Source organism: Nerophis ophidion, linkage group LG28 (genome assembly GCF_033978795.1).
Source record: "Nerophis ophidion isolate RoL-2023_Sa linkage group LG28, RoL_Noph_v1.0, whole genome shotgun sequence".
NCBI classification, from domain to species: Eukaryota; Metazoa; Chordata; class Actinopteri; order Syngnathiformes; family Syngnathidae; genus Nerophis; species Nerophis ophidion.
In genome coordinates, this window is record NC_084638.1 from 29,699,789 (window position 1) to 29,727,194 (window position 27,406).

At 43.8% G+C, this 27,406-nt stretch overlaps 1 protein-coding gene across 2 annotated transcripts in view; it reads left to right on the top strand.

Annotated features, from left to right (window-relative positions):
* Positions 1 to 27,406, top strand: part of fstl4 (follistatin-like 4) — a 495,615-nt gene that overhangs the window by 188,893 nt on the left and 279,316 nt on the right. For both annotated transcript variants that reach the window (XM_061890530.1, XM_061890531.1), the window contains one exon: positions 9,511 to 9,753. In XM_061890530.1, the coding sequence (XP_061746514.1) occupies positions 9,511 to 9,753 (243 nt within the window). The remainder of the gene's footprint in view (positions 1 to 9,510; positions 9,754 to 27,406) is intronic.

The following is a 27,406-nucleotide window of genomic DNA, read 5'->3' on the forward strand; positions in this document are numbered from 1 at the left end:
ATCGTCGCTTTTTCGCTGCTGGTGGCCATGATTGTAAACAATGTGAGGATGTGAGGAGCCCTACAACCCGTGACGTCACGCGCGCATCGTCTGCTACTTCCGGTACAGGCAAGGCTTTTTTATTAGCGACCAAAAGTTGCCAACTTTCTCGTGGATGTTCTCTACTAAATCCTTTAGCAAAAATATGGCAATATCGCGAAATGATCAAGTATGACACATAGAATGGACCTGCTATCCCCGTTTGGATAAGATAATCTCATTTCAGTAGGCCTTTAACCTCATTGCACCGAAAAAGTACAACAAAACACAATTTTCGGTACAAGCCCAAAATAGTGATTTTAATAATAACTACATGAGGCAGTTGCTGAAGGAATTGCGTGTATGAATGTAAGAATAGTTTCAATGTTGGAATGGTTTGAACGTTGAAGAGTTTGAATTTCCAGGAAAATTGGAACTTGGTTTGGAACCTGGGAACGTTTTAGTTTGAATGTCCAGGATGAGTGGAATGTGTTGATGTTAAAATGGTTTGAATAGGTGGAAAAATGTGGGAATTGTGCAACCTGGAAATATGTCCCATTCATTTCAATGGAAGGTTCCTAGAAATTTGGGAAAAGCGGGATTTTTAAAAAATGATTAGGAGCATGAATGTCGCCGCTCGGGTTCCCTGGACCACCCAGGAAGGACATGCTTTCCAGCAGGTTTGACTCTTTTATTTTTCAATAATAAATGTCTTTTTCGCCGTCGTCGCTCCCACTGCTTGCGCTCCGTGTCTCGCTCCTCGTCTCTCGCGTCTTGCTGTCTGCTTCTCTCCAGCCACTGCTGCGGACACTTCACCTCTTTCTGCCTCGATCCCTCCTCCTTCTCCCCTTTTATACAGTGTGAGGATATACATTAATCATGTCCCGGTGTGCGATCCACGCACCTGAATGATTGTGGCGTCGCTCCCGGCACGCCCTGCCTTTCTGCTCGGTCGTCATCTCAGTCTCCTCGTCGCCATCTTGGGCAAGGCTCCAGCGTGCCCCGCCCCGCTGCTTGTTCGCCGGCTGCTCCTCCCCACAGTTTAAATAGGTTGAAACATGTGGAAATTGTGCAACTTAGAAAAAATGTCCCATTCATTTCAATTGGAGATTCCTGGAAAAGTGGGAATTTTGGGAAAAAGCGGGATTTTAAAAAAATGATTAAGGGCATAAATGTCCTAAATGAGCTGAATTGGTTGGTGTTGAAATTGTTTAAATTGGGGGAAAAATTGTTATAGTAGTAAATGATAGTAGGGAATTTCGGGAAAATTTTAAGTTTTTTTGAAAATGGTAAAAAAAAAACTTGAATGGTCTGAATGAGTTAAAACGTTTGGTGTTTGAATTGTTTGAATCGGGTAAAAAATAATAAATTACTAACAGTTTTTAATTGAGAAATCCCTAGAATTTCGGGAAAACCGGCAATTTTGTATAGTTTCTTAACCAACTTTTTTTTGGTCCTGAATAATAGGAGTCTTCTGACAGTGGAACATTTGAAATGGGTTGAAAGATGTGAAAAGAGTAGTCAAACGTAAGAATGTTGGGAATAGGTTTCCAAAAAACTGGAATTCCTGGAAATGTGTTGAACGTGGAAAAATGGTAGTTTGAATGTCTAAGTTGAGTTGAATGTGTTGAAGGTGGAATGGTTTGTGTGGACAACTTTCCCTGTCGCCGCTCGGGTTCCCTGGACCACCCAGGAAGGACATGCTTTCCAGCAGGTTTGACTCTTTTATTTTTCAATAATAAATGTCTTTTTCGCCGTCGTCGCTCCCACTGCTTGCGCTCCGTGTCTCGCTCCTCGTCTCTGGCGTCTTGCTGTCTGCTTCTCTCCAACCACTGCTGCGGACACTTCACCTCTTTCTGCCTCGATCCCTCCTCCTTCTCCCCTTTTATACAGTGTGAGGAGATACATTAATCGTGTCCCGGTGTGCGATCCACGCACCTGAATGATTGTGGCGTCGCTCCCGGCACGCCCTGCCTTTCTGCTCGGTCGTCATCTCAGTCTCCTCGTCGCCATCTTGGGCAAGGCTCCAGCGTGCCCCGCCCCGCTGCTTGTTCGCCGGCTGCTCCTCCCCACAGTTTAAATAGGTTGAAACATGTGGAAATTGTGCAACTTAGAAAAAAATGTCCCATTCATTTCAATTGGAGATTCCTGGAAAAGTGGCAATTTTGGGAAAAAGCGGGATTTTAAAAAAATGATTAAGGGCATAAATGTCCTAAATGAGCTGAATTGGTTGGTGTTGAAATTGTTTAAATTGGGGGAAAAATTGTTATAGTAGTAAATGATAGTAGGGAATTTCGGGAAAATTTTAAGTTTTTTTGAAAATGGTAAAAAAAAAACTTGAATGGTCTGAATGAGTTAAAACGTTTGGTGTTTGAATTGTTTGAATCGGGTAAAAAATAATAAATTACTAACAGTTTTTAATTGAGAAATCCCTAGAATTTCGGGAAAACCGGCAATTTTGTATAGTTTCTTAACCAACTTTTTTTTGGTCCTGAATAATAGGAGTCTTCTGACAGTGGAACATTTGAAATGGGTTGAAAGATGTGAAAAGAGTAGTCAAACGTAAGAATGTTGGGAATAGGTTTCCCAAAAACTGGAATTCCTGGAAATTCGTCGAACGTGGAAAAATGGTAGTTTGAATGTCTAAGTTGAGTTGAATGTGTTGAAGGTGGAATGGTTTGTGTGGACAACTTTCCCTGTCGCCGCTCGGGTTCCCTGGACCACCCAGGAAGGACATGCTTTCCAGCAGGTTTGACTCTTTTATTTTTCAATTATAAATGTCTTTTTCGCCGTCGTCGCTCCCACTGCTCGCGCTCCGTGTCTCGCTCCTCGTCTCTCGCGTCTTGCTGTCTGCTTCTCTCCAACCACTGCTGCGGACACTTCACCTCTTTCTGCCTCGATCCCTCCTCCTTCTCCCCTTTTATACAGTGTGAGGAGATACATTAATCGTGTCCCGGTGTGCGATCCACGCACCTGAATCTGATTGTGGCGTCGCTCCCGGCACGCCCCGCCTTTCTGCTCGGTCGTCATCTCAGAAATTTGTTGAATGTGGAGAAAAAAAAGGAATAAAGGGAATTCTGGGAATTTTTATTTTTGTATTGTTGAAGTACAAGAGCACATAATTCCTGAACAGGTTGAATATTTTGAAGTTGGAACAGTTTGAATCAGATGAAAAAATGTGAGAATTGTCAAACTATTAAGAATGTCCCATTGATTCGAATGGAAAATTTCCCCCCAAATTTGGGAATTTCAGAAAAAGCGGGAATTTTTTGGAAAATAGGAAAAAACTTGAATGGTCTGAATGAGTTGAAATGGTTTGTGTTGAATTTTTTCAAATCAGTGGAGAAATGCTGAAGTAGTAACTTGTTGGAATACGTGTTACGGAATTCCTGGAATTTCGGGAAAAGCGGGAATTTTTTCAGTTAAAAAAAAAAAAACTTTTTTTTTTTTCTTAATTAAGAGGAACTTTGTGATGGTGGAGCTGTTAAAGTGGGTTGAAAAATACGGGAGTAGTAGTCGTCAGAAAAAGGGTGCAAATAGGGCTTTGGAAAACCAGGAATTTTGGAAAATCCTAGAAATTGTTTTAACTTGAAAAAAGGGTTTTTTGAATTTCCAGAATGGTGTTGAATTCAAACCATTCCTCCAATGGTTTGAAGTGGTTGAAAATTTTGCATGTTGCTTTCATAGCTATGCTACTTGTGCTAACCTATCGTAACATCATTTTACGTTAGCAACACTAGCATAGCTTTGTTAGCTACATGCTAACAACACATTTTGACATCCCCCTAGTAAAGATCATATTAATAAGTCTTTGTTGGCCCTGCAATGAGGTAGCGAATTGTCCAGGGTGTACCCCGCCTTCCGCCCTATTGTAGCTGAGATAGGCACCAGCTCCCCCCACCACCCCAAAGGGAATAAGCGGTAGAAAATGGATGGATGGATGGGTTGAAAATGTGGAAATGGTGGGAGTTTGAACAATGGCCAATTTATTTTGAATGCGGTAGAAAAATGGATGGATGAATGAGTTGACTTTATCACATAATTTATTCAGAAAATGTAAATAACTAAAATATTAACCGCAACATGTCTGTGTAAAAAAACAAAACAAAAACAACAACATTGTGATTCGTACAATGTTGTTTTAAAGTAAAAAATAAAGTTTTCTTTGTTTTTAGGTTATCGTGCCGTGATTTTACAAGTCCGGCCCACTTGGGAGTAACTTTTTCTCCATGTTAAGTTAAAGTACCGATGATTGTAACACACAAGCGAAGTATGGCGAGATTAGTCTCTGCATTTGACCCATCACCCTTGATCACCCCCCCTGGGATGTGAGGGGAGGAGTGAGCAGCAGTGGTGGCCACGCCCAGGTGGCCCACGGTCCAAAATGTTTTAGATCCGTCTTTTTGCTAGTATCTGACATTGATCTAAAATCAGCAAAAATGTATAAAAGATATCGGATCGGTACACCCCTATTGTGGAAGTTCCACTGTAAACACGGCACAAGAGCCAAGCGTGCAGTTTTTAGCAACGTTTTTAATGCACATAGATTTTCTTAAAGTCTTTCTCCCGCAGAACGGGACTTTTCAGTCACGTCCGTATCCTCCCCCTCCCCTTGCGCTCTACCGCTCACTATTAAAGACAAGATATGATTAGATTAACACGTACCACCTGGGAAATATAATCACCTGTCAGCTGTGTCTCGCCGTCAGCACATGCTCGTCCTCCGCACCATAGACAGAGGCGGTGACCTTTTGCTCCTGCAGGCGCGCTGACCACACCTCCCTCCACACCCTAATTTAGAGTGTATTTCATTTTTAAGACCAAATTCCTCATGCATGAACAAAAAAAACAAAACTGAACCACTTTGAGTTCGGAGGCAAGAAAACATTGCCTGGGTCAAATGTCGATTTTTTTTTTAGAGTTTAGCCATCAATACCTGGTTTTTACAGTCTTTCTGTCGTTCTCCCCGCCCCCATCCGGCGGTGCTCGTCCTCCGCACCATAGACAGAGGCGGTGACCTTTTGCTCCTGCAGGCGCGCTGACCACACCTCCCTCCACACCCTAATTTAGAGTGTATTTCATTTTTAAGACCACATTCCTCATGCATGAACAAAAAAAACAAAACTGAACCACTTTGAGCTCGGAGGCAAGAAAACATTGCCTGGGTCAAATGTCGATTTTTCTAGAGTTTAGCCATCAATACCTGGTTTTTACAGTCTTTCTGTCGTTCTCGACGCCCCCATCCGCCGGTGCTCGTCCTCAGCACCATAGACAGAGGCGGTGACCTTTTGCTCCTGCAGGCGCGCTGACCACACCTCCCTCCACACCCTAATTTAGAGTGTATTTCATTTTTAAGACCACATTCCTCATGCATGAACAAAAAAAACAAAACTGAACCACTTTGAGCTCGGAGGCAAGAAAACATTGCCTGGGTCAAATGTCGATTTTTTAGAGTTTAGCCATCAATACCTGGTTTTTACAGTCTTTCTGTCGTTCTCCCCGCCCCCATCCGGCGGTGCTCGTCCTCCGCACCATAGATAGAGGCGGTGACCTTTTGCTCCTGCAGGCGCGCTGACCACACCTCCCTCCACACCCTAATTTAGAGTGTATTTCATTTTTAAGACCACATTCCTCATGCATGAACAAAACAAAAAAAAAAGAACAACTTTGAGCTCGGAGGCAAGAAAACATTGCCTGGGTCAAATGTCGATTTTTTAGAGTTTAGCCATCAATACCTGGTTTTTACAGTCTTTCTGTCGTTCTCCCCGCCCCCATCCGGCGGTGCTCGTCCTCCGCACCATAGACAGAGGCGGTGACCTTTTGCTCCTGCAGGCGCGCTGACCACACCTCCCTCCACACCGTAATTTAGAGTATATTTCATTTTTAAGACCACATTCCTCATGCATGAACAAAAAGAACAAAACTGAACCACTTTGAGTTCGGAGGCAAAAAAACATTGCCTGGGTCAAATGTCGATTTTTTTTTAGAGTTTAGCCATCAATACCTGGTTTTTACAGTCTTTCTGTCGTTCTCCCCGCCCCCATCCGACAGTGCTCGTCCTCAGCACCATAGACAGAGGCGGTGACCTTTTGCTCCTGCAGGCGCGCTGACCACACCTCCCTCCACACCCTAATTTAAAGTGTATTTCATTTTTAAGACCACATTCCTCATGCATGAACAAAAAAAACAAAACTGAACCACTTTGAGCTCGGAGGCAAGAAAACATTGCCTGGGTCAAATGTCGATTTTTTTTTTAGAGTTTAGCCATCAATACCTGGTTTTTACAGTCTTTCTGTCGTTCTCCCCGCCCCCATCCGACGGTGCTCGTCCTCCGCACCATAGACAGAGGCGGTGACCTTTTGCTCCTGCAGGCGCGCGGACCACACCTCCCTCCACACCCTAATTTAGAGTGTATTTCATTTTTAAGACCACATTCCTCATGCATGAACAAAAAAAACAAAACTGAACCACTTTGAGCTCGGAGGCAAGAAAACATTGCCTGGGTCAAATGTCGATTTTTTTAGAGTTTAGCCATCAATACCTGGTTTTTACAGTCTTTCTGTCGTTCTCCCCGCCCCCATCCGGCGGTGCTCATCCTCCGCACCATAGACAGAGGCGGTGACCTTTTGCTCCTGCAGGCGCGCTGACCACACCTCCCTCCACACCCTAATTTAAAGTGTATTTCATTTTTAAGACCACATTCCTCATGCATGAACGAAAAAAACAAAACTGAACCACTTTGAGCTCGGAGGCAAGAAAACATTGCCTCGGTCAAATGTCGATTTTTCTAGAGTTTAGCCATCAATACCTGGTTTTTACAGTCTTTCTATTGTTCTCCCCGCCCCCATCCGGCGCTGCTCGTCCTCCGCACCATAGATAGAGGCGGTGACCTTTTGCTCCTGCAGGCGCGCGGACCACACCTCCCTCCACACCCTAATTTAGAGTGTATTTCATTTTTAAGACCACATTCCTCATGCATGAACAAAACAAAAAAAAAAGAACAACTTTGAGCTCGGAGGCAAGAAAACATTGCCTGGGTCAAATGTCGATTTTTTAGAGTTTAGCCATCAATACCTGGTTTTTACAGTCTTTCTGTCGTTCTCCCCGCCCCCATCCGGCGGTGCTCGTCCTCAGCACCATAGACAGAGGCGGTGACCTTTTGCTCCTGCAGGCGCGCGGACCGCACCTCCCTCCACACCCTAATTTAAAGTGTATTTCATTTTTAAGACCACATTCCTCATGCATGAACGAAAAAAACAAAACTGAACCACTTTGAGCTCGGAGGCAAGAAAACATTGCCTGGGTCAAATGTCGATTTTTCTAGAGTTTAGCCATCAATACCTGGTTTTTACAGTCTTTCTGTCGTTCTCCCCGCCCCCATCCGACGGTGCTCGTCCTCCGCACCATAGACAGAGGCGGTGACCTTTTGCTCCTGCAGGCGTGCTGACCACACCTCCCTCCACACCCTAATTTAGAGTGTATTTCATTTTTAAGACCACATTCCTCATGCATGAACAAAACAAAAAAAAAAAGAACAACTTTGAGCTCAGAGGCAAGAAAACATTGCCTGGGTCAAATGTCGATTTTTTAGAGTTTAGCCATCAATACCTGGTTTTTACAGTCTTTCTGTCGTTCTCCCCGCCCCCATCCGCCGGTGCTCGTCCTCCGCACCATAGATAGAGGCGGTGACCTTTTGCTCCTGCAGGCGCGCTGACCACACCTCCCTCCACACCCTAATTTAAAGTGTATTTCATTTTTAAGACCACATTCCTCATGCATGAACGAAAAAAACAAAACTGAACCACTTTGAGCTCGGAGGCAAGAAAACATTGCCTGGGTCAAATGTCGATTTTTTTAGAGTTTAGCCATCAATACCTGGTTTTTACAGTCTTTCTGTCGTTCTCCCCGCCCCCATCCGGCGGTGCTCATCCTCCGCACCATAGACAGAGGCGGTGACCTTTTGCTCCTGCAGGCGCGCGGACCACACCTCCCTCCACACCCTAATTTAGAGTGTATTTCATTTTTAAGACCACATTCCTCATGCATGAACAAAAAAAACAAAACTGAACCACTTTGAGCTCGGAGGCAAGAAAACATTGCCTGGGTCAAATGTCCATTTTTTTAGAGTTTAGCCATCAATACCTGGTTTTTACAGTCTTTCTGTCGTTCTCCCCGCCCCCATCCGGCGGTGCTCATCCTCCGCACCATAGACAGAGGCGGTGACCTTTTGCTCCTGCAGGCGCGCTGACCACACCTCCCTCCACACCCTAATTTAGAGTGTATTTCATTTTTAAGACCACATTCCTCATGCATGAACAAAAAAACCAAAACTGAACCACTTTGAGCTCGGAGGCAAGAAAACATTGCCTGGGTCAAATGTCGATTTTTTTAGAGTTTAGCCATCAATACCTGGTTTTTACAGTCTTTCTGTCGTTCTCCCCGCCCCCATCCGCCGGTGCTCGTCCTCCGCACCATAGACAGAGGCGGTGACCTTTTGCTCCTGCAGGCGCGCGGACCACACCTCCCTCCACACCCTAATTTAAAGTGTATTTCATTTTTAAGACCACATTCCTCATGCATGAACGAAAAAAACAAAACTGAACCACTTTGAGCTCGGAGGCAAGAAAACATTGCCTGGGTCAAATGTCGATTTTTTTTTAGAGTTTAGCCATCAATACCTGGTTTTTACAGTCTTTCTGTCGTTCTCCCCGCCCCCATCCGGCGGTGCTCATCCTCCGCACCATAGACAGAGGCGGTGACCTTTTGCTCCTGCAGGCGCGCTGACCACACCTCCCTCCACACCCTAATTTAGAGTATATTTCATTTTTAAGACCACATTCCTCATGCATGAACAAAACAAAAAAAAAAGAACAACTTTGAGCTCAGAGGCAAGAAAACATTGCCTGGGTCAAATGTCGATTTTTTTAGAGTTTAGCCATCAATACCTGGTTTTTACAGTCTTTCTGTCGTTCTCCCCGCCCCCATCCGGCGGTGCTCGTCCTCCGCACCATAGACAGAGGCGGTGACCTTTTGCTCCTGCAGGCACGCTGACCACACCTCCCTCCACACCCTAATTTAAAGTGTATTTCATTTTTAAGACCACATTCCTCATGCATGAACGAAAAAAACAAAACTGAACCACTTTGAGCTCGGAGGCAAGAAAACATTGCCTGGGTCAAATGTCGATTTTTCTAGAGTTTAGCCATCAATACCTGGTTTTTACAGTCTTTCTGTCGTTCTCCCCGCCCCCATCCGCCGGTGCTCGTCCTCAGCACCATTTACAGAGGCGGTGACCTTTTGCTCCTGCAGGCGTGCTGACCACACCTCCCTCCACACCCTAATTTAGAGTTTTTTATAAGACCACATTCCTCATGCATAATAAAAACAAAAACCTGAACCACATTGGACTCGGAATCTGGGTCAGATGTCGACCTTTTAGAGTTCAGCCATCAATACCTGTTTTTTACAGTCTTTCTGTCGTTCCCCCCCCAGCATCCCCCGACCCTGACGGCGGTGCCTGCCGGAGGACCTACTGCGGCCGCGGCCGCCAGTGCGTCCTGATGGCGGGCAGCGGGCGGGCCGAGTGCGTCTGCCAGGAACAGTGCCGGCCCTCCTTCGTGCCGGTGTGCGGCTCGGACGGACGCTTCTACGAAAACCACTGCGAGGTTTACAGGAGCGCCTGCCTGGAGAGGAGGCGGATCTACGTGGTGCACAGCAAGGACTGCTTCTTCAAAGGTAGGCGCTTGGGTCTTTATCAACCAATCAATCAATCAAACTTTATTTATAAAGCGCTTTTCATACATAAAAGAAATGCAACGCGCTTTACGAAGTCATAAGGGAACATTATCAGCAGACCTATGTAAGCGTCAATATATACCTTGATGTTGCAGAAAAAAGACCATATGTTTTTTTAACCGATTTCCGAACTGTAAATGGGTGAATTTTGGCGAATTAAACGCCTTTCTATTTATCGCTATTTATACTTATCGGTAGTCAACGCCATTTTGTCCACCACATTACACACACAAGTAAAAGCAGCTCTGTTGTTTTACGTTTTTTCGACTGTTTTCCGGTACGTCGGAGACATCATGCCTCGTCGGTGTGTTGTCGGAGGGTGTAACAACACGATCAGGGACGGATTCAAGTTGATTTACGTAGAATAAGCATCGATTAACACAGCATGCTAATCGATGCTAACATGCTATTTAGGCTAGCTGTATGCACATATTGCAGCATTATGCCTCATATGTAGCTATATTTGCATCCAGCCTTTCCCTCCACCCACATTTAATGCCAAACAAACACTTACCAATCGACGGATTTAAGTTGCTCCAGTGTCAAGAGATGCGAAAGTCCCTCGTTTGGTTTTTACCGGCGATGCTACGACAGAGATGGCACAGAGATAGCAAGAATGTCTGGATATCCTGCGACACTCAAAGCAGATGCATTCCCAATGATAAAGTCAACGAAAGTTTTGTTGATGTTGTTGATTTATGTACTGATCAGACATATTTGGTCGCGGCATGACTGCCAGCTAATCGATGCTGACATGCTATTTAGGCTAGCTGTATGTACATTTGAAACTATGTATTTACATCCAGCGTTTCCTTCCACCCACATTTAATGCCAAACAAGCACTTACCAATCGACTGATTTAAGTTGCTCCAGTGTCAAGAGATGGAAAAGTCCCCCGTTCGGTTTTTACCGGCGATGCCACGACAGAGATGGCACAGAGAGGGCAAGAATGTCTGGATATCCTGCGACACTCAAAGCAGATTTAGTCGCAACGATAAAGTCAACGAAAGTTTTGTTGATGTTGTTGACTTATGTGCTAATCAGACATATTTGGTCGCGGCATGACTGCCAGCTAATCGATGCTAACATGCTATTCAGGCTAGCTGTATGTACATTTAAAACTATGTATTTACATCCAGCGTTTCCTTCCACCCACATTTAATGCCAAACAAACACTTACCAATCGACTGATTTAAGTTGCTCCAGTGTCAAGAGATGGAAAAGTCCCCCGTTCGGTTTTTACCGGCGATGCCACGACAGAGATGGCACAGAGAGGGCAAGAATGTCTGGATATCCTGCGACACTCAAAGCAGATTTAGTCGCAACGATAAAGTCAACGAAAGTTTTGTTGATGTTGTTGACTTATGTGCTAATCAGACATATTTGGTCGCGGCATGACTGCCAGCTAATCGATGCCAACATGCTATTTAGGCTAGCTGTATGTACTTTTGAAACTCTATTTACATCCAGCGTTTCCTTCCACCCACATTTAATGCCAAACAAACACTTACCAATCGACGGATTTAAGTTGCTCCAGTGTCAATACGAAAGTCCCGATCGTTTGGTCCGCACATTTTACCGGCGATGCTAAGGCAGACATGGCCGAATAGCGTCAATAGCTATTAGCTCAATAGCTTCAGTTTCTTCTTCAATTTCGTTTTCGCTATCTGCCTTCATACTCCAACCATCCGTTTCAATACATGCGTAATCCGTTGAATCGCTTAAGCCGCTGAAATCCGAGTCTGAATCCGAGCTAATGTCGCTATATCTTGCCGTTCTATCCACCATCTGTTTGTATCAGCATCGCTACGTGACGTCACAGGAAAATCGACAGTGGCTTCGCAGATAGCGAAAATCAAGCACCTTAAAGCTTTTTTTAGGGCTATTCCGGGACGGGTAAAATTTTGAAAAAAACTTGGAAAAATAAAATAAGCCACTGGGAACTGATTTTTATAGGTTTTAACCCTTCTGAAATTGTGACAATGTTCCCTTGCACAATGCAACTATACGGACACATTGATTGCATGGCCTGTATCGGTTGGGGACATCTCTACGCTGCTGATCCGCTTGAGATGGTTTCCTGTGGACGGGACTCTCACTGCTGTCTTGGAGCCACTATGGATTGAACTTTCACAGTATCATGTTAGACCCGCTCGACATCCATTGCTTTCGGTCCCCTAGAGGGGGGGGGGGGTTGCCCACATCTGAGGTCCTCTCCAAGGTTTCTCATAGTCAGCATTGTCACTGGCGTCCCACTGAATGTGAATTCTCCCTGCCCCCTGGGTGTGAGTTTTCCTTGTCCTTTTGTGGGTTCTTCCGAGGATGTTGTAGTCGTAATGATTTGTGCAGTCCTTTGAGACATTTGTGATTTGGGGCTATATAAATAAACATTGATTGATTGATTGAGAGTACAGAGGAGGCATGTGAGTAAACACTATCACAGGATCCATCTGCACAAGGAGGTCCAAAACGACGCCCATATTTTGATGGTGTTAAGACAACGATTGTAGTTTTGATATATGTTTTTCTGTCCGGGTCTCAGTGCCCGAACACTAAGACTTCAGTCTGGTCTTGGTTAACCTGTGAAAAGTGATCCGCCGACCAGGACTTAATATCTGAAATGCAATTTAAAAACTCGTATCAATTGGTCTTTAAAAGCATATCTTCTTCTATTATTTCACTTTCAGAGTTCGGAACTTTGAGGAAAATCCCAAAATTCCGTGGTTATTTTCAATCCGGGTTCGTGTGGACTTTTTGTTTAATCTGGATCTCTGCGTGGGTTTGATATGCTCCGCTCTTCGCTGAGAGATAATTACCTGCAGCCAGACAAATCGTTAATCATGCCTTAAGTCACTTTTAATTAGGCCGCTTGTAAAAATAGTGCAGCCCTCTGCGATATTACGATACAATTATACTTTTGCTTCTTACTTATTAAAGCTTATTTACAAGCCGACAACAAGAGCTCAGGGACGCTCTCGCACTTTGGATGCCTTCTCAAGGTGTTTAATTGGGGATTGAACCCGAACATCATCCGTGCTCGTATTATTTAGAAAAGGTTTGATCAGGTGAAGTGGGTCTAACAAAGAACAATGGCAGGTAAGAGAAACGCTAACCTATTTATTCGGAGCCGTCTGTAATGGACTTATGCTGTCTTTGAGTTGAAGTGGAGTGGTCTTGTATTTTTTGTTTACATCTAGTGGTCACAAGAACTAATGAAGTAAAGCTCATGACGCAGTAAGTTGAATGATGTGGACACGTTTGTTACTGGATACTTTATAAAATGCTTCGGCCATGGAAATAAGTATTATACAACTACAATATTTTGGTATTTGATTATATTGATAAATTTGCTGTTTTATTGTTCAATGATTATTAGGTATGTTTAGCATGTATGCTATTGTGTGCTTAGCTGTTGTGTAGCTGTTTGTTGCCTATAGGCATGATTAGTTCCCGATCCTAAAGCCATATATAAGTTGTCGATATCAGGGTCGAGTCATGATTAGTTCCCGATCCAAAAGCCACATATCAGTGGTCGATATCAGCGTCGAGTCATGATTGTTTCCTGATCCTAAAGCCATATATCAGTTGTCGATAGCAAGGTCGAGTCACGATTAGTTCCCGATCCTAAAGACATATATCAGTTGTCGATATCAGCGTCAAGTCACGATTAGTTCCCGATCCTAAAGACATATATCAGTTGTCGATATCAGCGTCGAGTCACGATTAGTTCCCGATCTTAAAGCCATGTATCAGTTGTTGATATCAGCATCGAGTCATTAGTTCCCAATTCTAAAGCCATATATCAGTTGTCGATAGCAACGTCGAGTCATGATTAGTTCCCGATCCTAAAGACATATATCAGTTGTCGATATCAGCGTCGAGTCACGATTAGTTCCCGATCCTAAAGCCATGTATCAGTTGTTGATATCAGCATCGAGTCATGATTAGTTCCCGATCCTAAAGCCATATATCAGTTGTCGATATCAGCATCGATTCAGGATTAGTTCCCGATCCAAAAGCCACATATCAGTGGTCGATATGAGCGTCGAGTCATGATTGTTTCCTGATCTTAGAGCCATATATCAGTTGTCGATAGCAAGGTCGAGTCACGATTAGTTCCCGATCCTAAAGACATATATCAGTTGTCGATATCAGCGTCAAGTCACGATTAGTTCCCGATCCTAAAGACATATATCAGTTGTCGATATCAGCGTCAAGTCACGATTAGTTCCCGATCTTAAAGACATATATCAGTTGTTGATATCAGCGTCGAGTCACGATTAGTTCCCGATCCTAAGGTCATGCATGTATCAGTTGTCGATAGCAACGTCGAGTCATGATTAGTTCCCGATCCTAAAGACATATATCAGTTGTCGATATCAGCGTCGAGTCACGATTAGTTCCCGATCCTAAAGCCATGTATCAGTTGTTGATATCAGCATCGAGTCATGATTAGTTCCCGATCCTAAAGCCATTTATCAGTTGTCAATATCAATGTTGTGTCATAATTAGTTCCCAATCCAACAGCCATATATCAGTTGTCGATATCAACGTTGAGTCATGATTAGTTCCCGATCCTAAAGCCACATATCAGTTGTCGGTATCAGCTTGGCGTCATGATTAGTTCCCGATCCTAAAGCCACATATCAGTTGTCCATGTCAGCGTCGAGTCATGATTAGTTCCCGTTCAAAAAGCCACATATCAGTTGTCGATATCAGCGTCGAGTCATGATTAGTTCCTGATCCAAAAGCCACATATCAGTTGTCGATTCAGCGTCGAGTCATTGTTTGTTCCCGGTCCTAAAGCCACATATCGGTTGTCGATATCAGCGTCGAGTCATGATTAGTTCCCGATCCTAAAGACATATATCAGTTGTCGATATCAATGTTGAGTCATGATTAGTTCCTGATCCTAAAGACATATATCAGTTGTCGATATCAATGTTGAGTCATGATTAGTTCCCGATCCTAAAGACATATATCAGTTGTCGATATCAATGTTGAGTCATGATTAGTTCCCGATCCAAAAGCCACATATCAGTTATTGATATCAGTGTCGAGTCATGATTAGTTCCTGATCCTAAAGAAATATATCAGTTGTCGATATCAGCGTCGAGTCATGATTAGTATCCGATCCTAAAGACATATATCAGTTGTCGATATCAGCATCGAGTCAGGATTAGTTCCCGATCCTAAAGCCATATATCAGTTGTCCATGTCAACGTCGAGCCATGATTAGTTCCTGATCCAAAAGCCACATATCAGTTGTCGATATCAGCGTCAAGCCATGATTAGTTCCCGATCCTAAAGCCATATATCAGTTGTCGATATCAGCATCGAGTCAGGATTAGTTCCCGATCTTAAAGCCACATATCCGTTGTCGATTCAGCGTCGAGTCATTGTTTGTTCCCGGTCCTAAAGACATATATCAGTTGTCGATATCAATGTCAACATTAAGTTGAAGTGGAGGATTTTTGGTTCTTTTCTGGTGGTCACAAAAATTCATAAAGGTACGATCACGACGCAGTAAATTGAATAATGCCGACACGTTTGTTACTTTTCTCGACTGAACAAAAATATAAACGCAGAACTTTAGTTTTTTTCTACCATTTTTAATTTGTTGAAATTAAAGATCTAAAAATATTACTATCTACTCAAATATATTTAACAAATCTGCGTTAATCAAACATGCAGCGTGTTTACTTGTGCGTGATGCCATGTGCGATACAAGTCCTGCAGTGTTAACTTGCGTTTAATATCATGTGAGACAGAAGCAGTCCCGCAGCCTCTTTACTGGTGTGCGATATCATGTGCGATACAAAAAGTCCTGGAGAGTGTTTATTTGCGTGTGATATCATGTGCGATACAAGCAGTCCTGCAGAGTGTTTACTTGCGTGTCATATCATGTGCGATACAAGCAGTCCTGCAGAGTGTTAACTTGCGTGTCATAGCATGTGAGATAGAAGCAATCCTCCAACCTCTTTACTTTTGTGCGATATCATGTGCGATACAAAAAGTCCTGCAGAGTGTTAACTTGCGTGTCATAGCATGTGAGATAGAAGCAGTCCTGCAGCCTCTTTACTTGTGTGCGATATCATGTGCGATACAAAAAGTCCTGCAGAGTGTTAACTTGCGTGTCATAGCATGTGAGATAGAAGCAGTCCTGCAGCCTCTTTACTTGTGTGCGATATCATGTGCGATACAAAAAGTCCTGGAGAGTGTTAACTTGCGTGTCATAGCATGTGAGATAGAAGCAATCCTCCAACCTCTTTACTTGTGTGCGATATCATGTGCGATACAAAAAGTCCTGCAGAGTGTTAACTTGCGTGTCATAGCATGTGAGATAGAAGCAATCCTCCAACCTCTTTACTTGTGTGCGATATCATGTGCGATACAAAAAGTCCTGCAGAGTGTTAACTTGCGTGTCATAGCATGTGAGATAGAAGCAGTCCTGCAACCTCTTTACTTGTGTGCGATATCATGTGCGATACAAAAAGTCCTGGAGAGTTTTTACTTGCCTGTGATATCATGTGCGATACAAGCAGTCCTGCAGAGTGTTAACTTGCGTGTCATAGCATGTGAGATAGAAGCAATCCTCCAACCTCTTTACTTTTGTGCGATATCATGTGCGATACAAAAAGTCCTGCAGAGTGTTAACTTGCGTGTCATAGCATGTGAGATAGAAGCAGTCCTGCAACCTCTTTACTTGTGTGCGATATCATGTGCGATACAAAAAGTCCTGCAGAGTGTTAACTTGCGTGTCATAGCATGTGAGATAGAAGCAGTCCTGCAGCCTCTTTACTTGTGTGCGATATCATGTGCGATACAAAAAGTCCTGCAGAGTGTTAACTTGCGTGTCATAGCATGTGAGACAGAAGCAGTCCTGCAGCCTCTTTACTTGCGTGCGATATCATGTGCGATACAAAAAGTCCTGGAGAGTTTTTACTTGCCTGTGATATCATGTGCGATACAAGCAGTCCTGCAGAGTGTTTACTTGCGTGTCATATCATGTGAGATAGAAGCAATCCTCCAACCTCTTTACTTGTGTGCGATATCATGTGCGATACAAAAAGTCCTGCAGAGTGTTAACTTGCGTGTCATATCATGTGAGACAGAAGCAGTCCTGCAGCCTCTTTACTTGTGTGCGATATCATGTGCGATACAAAAAGTCCTGGAGAGTTTTTACTTGCCTGTGATATCATGTGCGATACAAGCAGTCCTGCAGAGTGTTTACTTGCGTGTCATATCATGTGAGATAGAAGCAATCCTGCAACCTCTTTACTTGTGTGCGATATCATGTGCGATACAAAAAGTCCTGCAGAGTGTTAACTTGCGTGTGATATCATGTGCGATACAAAAAGTCCTGCAGAGTGTTAACTTGCGTGCGATATCATGTGCGATACAAAAAGTCCTGCAGAGTGTTAACTTGCGTGTGATAGCATGTGAGATAGAAGCAGTCCTGCAGCCTCTTTACTTGTGTGCGATATCATGTGCGATACAAAAAGTCCTGGAGAGTTTTTACTTGCCTGTGATATCATGTGCGATACAAGCAGTCCTGCAGAGTGTTTACTTGCGTGTCATATCATGTGAGATAGAAGCAATCCTGCAACCTCTTTACTTGTGTGCGATATCATGTGCGATACAAAAAGTCCTGCAGAGTGTTAACTTGCGTGTGATATCATGTGCGATACAAAAAGTCCTGCAGAGTGTTAACTTGCGTGCGATATCATGTGCGATACAAAAAGTCCTGCAGAGTGTTAACTTGCGTGTGATAGCATGTGAGATAGAAGCAGTCCTGCAGCCTCTTTACTTGTGTGCGATATCATGTGCGATACAAAAAGTCCTGGAGAGTTTTTACTTGCCTGTGATATCATGTGCGATACAAGCAGTCCTGCAGAGTGTTTACTTGCGTGTCATATCATGTGAGATAGAAGCAATCCTGTAACCTCTTTACTTGTGTGCGATATCATGTGCGATACAAAAAGTCCTGGAGAGTTTTTACTTGCCTGTGATATCATGTGCGATACAAGCAGTCCTGCAGAGTGTTAACTTGCGTGTCATAGCATGTGAGATAGAAGCAATCCTCCAACCTCTTTACTTTTGTGCGATATCATGTGCGATACAAAAAGTCCTGCAGAGTGTTTACTTGCGTGTCATATCATATGGGATAGAAGCAATCCTGCAACCTCTTTACTTGTGTGCGATATCATGTGCGATGCAAAAAGTCCTGCAGAGTGTTTACTTGCGTGTCATATCATGTGCGATACAAAAAGTCCTGGAGAGTTTTTACTTGCCTGTGATATCATGTGCGATACAAGCAGTCCTGCAGAGTGTTTACTTGCGTGTCATATCATGTGCGATACAAGCAGTCCTGCAGAGTGTTTACTTGCGTGTCATATCATGTGAGATAGAAGCAATCCTGCAACCTCTTTACTTGTGTGCGATATCATGTGCGATACAAAAAGTCCTGCAGAGTGTTAACTTGCGTGTCATATCATGTGAGACAGAAGCAGTCCTGCAGCCTCTTTACTTGTGTGCGATATCATGTGCGATACAAAAAGTCCTGGAGAGTTTTTACTTGCGTGTGATATCATTTGCGATACAAGCAGTCCTGCAGCGTGTTTAATAAAGCAAAACTGCACATTTCAGTGTGGCCTTTTATTTTGGGGAACCTAAGGCACACCTGCTCTATAATCATGCAGTTTAATCAGCATCTTGATATGCCACACCTGTGAGGCGGGATGGACTATCCTGGCAAAGAAGAAATGCTCAGTAACACAGATTTGTGAAGAGAAATAGGTGTTTTGTTTTAGATCTTTGAGTTCATTTCATGAGAAATGGGAGCAAAAACAAAAGTGTCACATTTATATTTGTTTTTAGTGTAATATGCGTCCGCTTTGGAGACTTTGTTGTTACGTTCTTGTCTTCAGGGTGGACCACCCCATAAAAACAAAAAACAGGATGTAATCTCACAAAATGCGAGTGATAACAAAAATGAAAATACTGGCCCGGAGGTACCAGAATAACAAAAACAAGCTAATGACGCCATAAGGGGTAAGAAACCAAAATCAATGTCGCAGGCGGTAGAGAGCCAGTGGCAGGAATAAACTAGGAGTGGAATTTAGATGGGGGGAAAACAAAAAAAAAAGAAAACTGGAAACAAATGGTGGTCTCAAGGGGAAGCCTGGAGGACCGATTTAGATATCCAAAAACACAAAAATACAAGCGGCCAAAATACTAACAGGCGGAGTTGGCGTGGAAAGCGTGACAGGACACACCAGGAAAGATCCCACAACCACAGGTGTGTGTGGTCAGCAGGGTGGAGATGATTGCAATCAGGTGTGCTCAGTCACCCGGGCCTTCCCTTGGAAACCATGGAAACTAGACAGCGTAGAAAAAAGCAGGGGGCGCCAAAGCAGGCATGTAAGTATTAAAACAACGATAATTATTTGATAGCTTGTATTGACTTGTGTGCTGTTCTATGGATCAATGGTGTTTACGTACGTCTAGCTTGTGTGCTAGAGTGTGCTCGGATGTTGTGTAGCTGTTAGCACATGTATTTTGTAAATGACTTTAGTAAAATAGAATAAATGGTGTGGTTAATGGAGGACTTTTATATGTTAACTGGCTATCCATGTTTGCAAAAAAAACAAAAAAAAACACTGCAGGACTGCTTGTATCGCAGATGATATCACACACAAATAAACACGCTGCAGGACTGCTTGTATCGCACAATATGTCCCACACAAGTAAACATGCTGCAGGACTGCTTGTTTCGCACATGATATCACACACAAGTAAACATGCTGCAGGACTGCTTGTTTCGCACATGATATCACACACAAGTAAACAGGCTGCATGACTGTTTGTATCGCACATGATATCACACCCGAGTAAAAATGCATCAGGACTGCTTGTGTCGCACAGGATATCACACACAAGTAAACACGCTGCAGGACTGCTTGTATCGCACATGACATCACACACAAGTAAACACGATGCAGGACTGCTTGTTTCGCACATGACATCACACACAAGTAAACACGATGCAGGACTGCTTGTATCGCACATGATATCACACACAAGTAAACACGATGCAAGACTGCTTGTATCGCACATGACATCACACACAAGTAAACACGATGCAAGACTGCTTGTATCGCACATGATATCACACACAAGTAAACACGATGCAAGACTGCTTGTATCGCACATGACATCACACACAAGTAAACACGATGCAAGACTGCTTGTATCGCACATGACATCACACACAAGTAAACACGATGCAAGACTGCTTGAATCGCACATGATATCGCACACCAGCAAACAGGCTGCATGACTGTTTGTATCGCACATGATATCACTCCCAAGTAAAAATGCATCAGGACTGCTTGTATCACACATGATATCGCACACCAGCAAACAGGCTGCATGACTGTTTGTATCGCACATGATATCACACCCAAGTAAACATGCGGCAGGACTGCTTGTGTCGCACATGAGATCGCACGCAAGTAAACACGCTGCAAGACTGCTTGTATCGCACATGATATTAAACACCAGTAAACAGTTGCATGAGTGTTTGTATCGCACATGATATCACACCCAAGTAAAAATGCGGCAGGACTGCTTGTGTCGCACAGGATATCACACGCAAGTAAACAGGCTGCATGACTGTTTGTATCGCACATGATATCACACCCGAGTAAAAATGCATCAGGACTGCTTGTGTCGCACAGGATATCACACACAAGTAAACACGCTGCAGGACTGCTTGTATCGCACATGACATCACACACAAGTAAACACGATGCAGGACTGCTTGTTTCGCACATGACATCACACACAAGTAAACACGATGCAGGACTGCTTGTATCGCACATGATATCACACACAAGTAAACATGCTGCAGGACTGCTTGTTTCGCACATGATATCACACACAAGTAAACAGGCTGCATGACTGTTTGTATCGCACATGATATCACACCCGAGTAAAAATGCATCAGGACTGCTTGTGTCGCACAGGATATCACACACAAGTAAACACGCTGCAGGACTGCTTGTATCGCACATGACATCACACACAAGTAAACACGATGCAGGACTGCTTGTTTCGCACATGACATCACACACAAGTAAACACGATGCAGGACTGCTTGTATCGCACATGATATCACACACAAGTAAACACGATGCAAGACTGCTTGTATCGCACATGACATCACACACAAGTAAACACGATGCAAGACTGCTTGTATCGCACATGATATCACACACAAGTAAACACGATGCAAGACTGCTTGTATCGCACATGACATCACACACAAGTAAACACGATGCAAGACTGCTTGTATCGCACATGACATCACACACAAGTAAACACGATGCAAGACTGCTTGAATCGCACATGATATCGCACACCAGCAAACAGGCTGCATGACTGTTTGTATCGCACATGATATCACTCCCAAGTAAAAATGCATCAGGACTGCTTGTATCACACATGATATCGCACACCAGCAAACAGGCTGCATGACTGTTTGTATCGCACATGATATCACACCCAAGTAAACATGCGGCAGGACTGCTTGTGTCGCACATGAGATCGCACGCAAGTAAACACGCTGCAAGACTGCTTGTATCGCACATGATATTAAACACCAGTAAACAGTTGCATGAGTGTTTGTATCGCACATGATATCACACCCAAGTAAAAATGCGGCAGGACTGCTTGTGTCGCACAGGATATCACACAAAAAGTAAACACGCTGCAGGACTGCTTGTGTCGCACATGATATCGCACACAAGTAAACAGCCTGCATGACTGTTTGTATCGCAGATGATATCACAAACAAGTAAACACGCTGCAGGATTGCTTGTATCGCAAATGACATGCTGCAGGTTTGCTTGTATCGCACATGAGATCACACGCAAGTAAACACACTACGAGACTGCTTGTATCGCACACGAGTAAAAAGGCTCCATTAATGTTTGTATCGCACATGACATCACACCCAAGCAAAAATGTAGCAGGACTGCTTGTGTCGCACATGATATCACACACAAGTAAACACGCTGCAGGACTGCTTGTGTCGCACATGATATCGCACACAAGTAAACAGCCTGCATGACTGTTTGTATCAAACATGATATCACACCCAAGTAAAAACGCGGCAGCACTGCTTGTATCGCAGATGATATCACAAACAAGTAAACACGCTGCAGGATTGCTTGTATCGCACATGACATGCTGCAGGACTGCTTGTATCGCATATGAGATCACGCGCAAGTAAACACGCTGCAAGACTCCCTGTATCGCACATGAGTAAATCGGCTGCATGAATGTTTGTATTGCACATGATATCACACCCGAGTAAAAATGCGGCAGGAATGGTTGTGTCGCACATGATATCGCGCTCCAGTAAACAGGCTGCGTGACTGTTTTTATCGCACATAATTTTACACCCAGGTAAAAATGCGGCAGGACTGCTTGTGTCGCACAGGATATCGCACACCAGCAAACAGGCTGCATGACTGTTTGTATCGCACATGATATCACACCCAAGTAAAAATGCATCAGGACTGCTTGTGTCGCACAGGATATCACACAAAATGTAAACACGATGCAGGATTGCTTGTGTCGCAAATGACATCGCACACAAGTAAACAGCCTGCATGGCTGTTTGTGTCGCACATGATATCACACCCAAGTAAAAATGCGGCAGGACTGCTTGTGTCGCACAGGATATCACACAAAAAGTAAACACGCTGCAGGACTGCTTGTGTCGCACATGATATCGCACACAAGTAAACAGCCTGCATGACTGTTTGTATCAAACATGATATCACACCCAAGTAAAAATGCGGCAGCACTGCTTGTATCGCAGATGATATCACAAACAAGTAAACACGCTGCAGGATTGCTTGTATCGCAAATGACATGCTGCAGGTTTGCTTGTATCGCACATGAGATCACACGCAAGTAAACACACTACGAGACTGCTTGTATCGCACACGAGTAAAAAGCTGCATTAATGTTTGTATCGCACATGACATCACACCCAAGCAAAAATGTAGCAGGACTGCTTGTGTCGCACATGATATCACACACAAGTAAACACGCTGCAGAAATGCTTGTGTCGCACATGATATCGCACACAAGTAAACAGCCTGCATGACTGTTTTTATCGCACATGATTTTACACCCAAGTAAAAATGCGGCAGGACTGCTTGTGTCGCACATGATATCACACACAAGTAAACACGATGCAAGACTGCTTGTATCGCACATGATATTGCACACCAGTAAACAAGCTGCATGACTGTTTGTATCGCACATGATATCACACCCAAGTAAACACGCTGCAGGACTGCTTGTCTCGCACATGATATCACACACAAACACGCTGCAGGAATGCTTGTGTCGCACATGAGATCGCACGCAAGTAAACACGATGCAAGACTGCTTGTATCTCATATGATATCGCACACGAGCAAACAGGCTGCAGGACTGTTTGCATCGCACATATCACACCAAAGGAAAAAATGTGGCAGGACTGCTTGCATCGCCCATGATATCACACAAAAAGTAAAACACACTGCAGGATTGCTTGAATCGCCCATGATATCACACACAGGGAAACACGCTGCAGGACTGTCTGTATCACACATGATTTCACACACAAGTAAACATGCTTCAGGACTGCTTGTTTTGCACATGATATCACACGCAAGTAAACACGCCTCAGGAATGCTTATATTGCACATGATATCACACGCAAGTAAACTTGCTGCAGGACAACTTGTATCGCACATGATGTACCACGCAAGTAAACATGCTGTAGGACAGCTTGTGTTGCACATGATATCACACACAAGTAAACACACTGCAGGACTACTTGTATCACACATGAAATCGCACGCAAGTAAAAACGCTGCAAGACTGCGTGTATCGCACACGAGTAAACCGGCTGCATGAATGTTTGTATCTCACATGATATCACACCCAAGTAAAAATGCGGCAGGACTGCTTGTGCCGCACATGATGTCACACACAAGTAAACACGCTGCAAGACTGTTTGTATCGCACATGATATTGCACACCAGTAAACACGATGCAAGACTGTTTGTATCGCACATGATATTGCACACCAGTAAACAAGCTGCATGACTGTTTGTATCGCACATGATATCACACCCAAGTAAACACGCTGCAGGACTGCTTGTGTCGCACATGATATCACACAAAAGTAAACTCGCTGCAGGACTGCTTGTGTCGCACATGATATTACACAGAACTAAACACGCTGTAGGTAGGACTGCTTGTATCGCACATGCTCTCACATATAAGTACACATATTGAAGGACTAATTGTATCGCACATTATATCAGACACAAATAAACATGCTGCAGGACTGCTTGTATCGCACATGATAGCCCACATTAGTAAACACATTGCATGACTGATTGTGTCGCACATGATATCACACACAAGTAAGCGTGCTACAGGACTTCTTGTGTTGCACATGATATCACACGCAAGTAAACTTGCTGCAGATAGGTTTCCATCGCATAAGTAAACACGCTGCAGGACTGCTTGCGTTGCACATGATATCACACACAAGTAAACACGCTGCAGGACTGCTTGTATCGTACATGATGTCACACCCAAGTAAACACGATGCCACACTGCTTGTATTGCACATGATATCACACACAAGTAAGCACACTACAGGAGTGATTGTATCACACATGATATCACACAAAAGTAAACACGCCTCAGGACTGCTTATATTGCACATGATATCACACACAAGTAAACTTGCTGCAGATATGTTTCCATCGCATAAGTAAACACGCTGCAGGACTGCTTGTATCGCACATGGTATCACACACAAGTAAACACGCTGCAGGACTGCTTTTTTCGCACATGATATCACACACAAATAAACACGATGCAACACTGCTTGTATTGCACATGATATCACACGCAAGTAAACTTGCTGCAGATATGTTTCTATCGCTTAAGTAAACACGCTGCAGGACTGCTTGTATCGCACATGGTATCACACACAAGTAAACACGCTGCAGGACTGCTTGTATCCCACATGATATCACACACAAGTAAACACGCTGCAGGACTGCTTGTATCCCACATGATATCACACACAAGTAAACACGCTGCAGGACTGCTTGTATCGCACATGATGTCACACACAAGTAAACACGCTGCAGGACTGCTTGTTTCGCACATGATATCACACGCAAGTAAACACGATGCAACACTGCTTGTATTGCACATGATATCACACGCAAGTAAACTTGCTGCAGATATGTTTCTATCGCATAAGTAAACACGCTGCAGGACTGCTTGCGTTGCACATGGTATCACACACAAGTAAACACACTACAGGACTGCTTGTATCCCACATGATATCACACACAAGTAAACTCGCTGCAGGACTGCTTGTATCGCACATGATGTCACACCCAAGTAAACATGCTGCAGGACTGCTTGTATCGCACATGATATCACACACAAGTAAACACGCTGCAGGACTGCTTGTATTGCACATGATATCGCACACAAGTAAGCACACTACAGGAGTGATTGTATCACACATGATATCACACAAAAGTAAATCAGCTGCAGGACTTCTTGTATTGCACATGATATCACACGCAAGTAAACTTGCTGCAGATATGTTTCTATCGCATAAGTAAACACGCTGCAGGACTGCTTGTTTCGCACATGATATCACACACAAGTAAACACGATGCCACACTGCTTGTATTGCACATGATATCGCACACAAGTAAGCACACTACAGGAGTGATTGTATCACACATGATATCACACAAAAGTAAACACGCCTCAGGACTGCTTATATTGCACATGATATCACACGCAAGTAAACTTGCTGCAGATATGTTTCCATCGCATAAGTAAACACGCTGCAGGACTGCTTTTTTCGCACATGATATCACACACAAATAAACACGATGCAACACTGCTTGTATTGCACATGATATCACACGCAAGTAAACTTGCTGCAGATATGTTTCTATCGCATAAGTAAACACGCTGCAGGACTGCTTGTATCGCACATGGTATCACACACAAGTAAACACGCTGCAGGACTGCTTGTATCCCACATGATATCACACACAAGTAAACACGCTGCAGGACTGCTTGTATCCCACATGATATCACACACAAGTAAACACGCTGCAGGACTGCTTGTATCGCACATGATGTCACACACAAGTAAACACGCTGCAGGACTGCTTGTTTCGCACATGATATCACACGCAAGTAAACACGATGCAACACTGCTTGTATTGCACATGATATCACACGCAAGTAAACTTGCTGCAGATATGTTTCTATCGCATAAGTAAACACGCTGCAGGACTGCTAGCGTTGCACATGGTATCACACACAAGTAAACACGCTACAGGACTGCTTGTATCCCACATGATATCACACACAAGTAAACTCGCTGCAGGACTGCTTGTATCGCACATGATGTCACACACAAGTAAACACGATGCCACACTGCTTGTATTGCACATGATATCGCACACAAGTAAGCACACTACAGGAGTGATTGTATCACACATGATATCACACAAAAGTAAACACGCCTCAGGACTGCTTATATTGCACATGATATCACACGCAAGTAAACTTGCTGCAGATATGTTTCCATCGCATAAGTAAACACGCTGCAGGACTGCTTTTTTCGCACATGATATCACACGCAAATAAACACGATGCAACACTGCTTGTATTGCACATGATATCACACGCAAGTAAACTTGCTGCAGATATGTTTCTATCGCATAAGTAAACACGCTGCAGGACTGCTTGTATCGCACATGGTATCACACACAAGTAAACACGCTGCAGGACTGCTTGTATCCCACATGATATCACACACAAGTAAACACGCTGCAGGACTGCTTGTATCCCACATGATATCACACACAAGTAAACACGCTGCAGGACTGCTTGTATCGCACATGATATCACACACAAGTAAACACGCTGCAGGACTGCTTGTATCCCACATGATATCACACACAAGTAAACACGCTGCAGGACTGCTTGTATCCCACATGATATCACACACAAGTAAACACGCTGCAGGACTGCTTGTATCCCACATGATATCACACACAAGTAAACACGCTGCAGGACTGCTTGTATCGCACATGATGTCACACACAAGTAAACACGCTGCAGGACTGCTTGTTTCGCACATGATATCACACGCAAGTAAACACGATGCAACACTGCTTGTATTGCACATGATATCACACGCAAGTAAACTTGCTGCAGATATGTTTCTATCGCATAAGTAAACACGCTGCAGGACTGCTTGCGTTGCACATGGTATCACACACAAGTAAACACACTACAGGACTGCTTGTATCCCACATGATATCACACACAAGTAAACTCGCTGCAGGACTGCTTGTATCGCACATGATGTCACACACAAGTAAACACGCTGCAGGACTGCTTGTATCGCACATGATGTCACACACAAGTAAACACGCTGCAGGACTGCTTGCGTTGCACA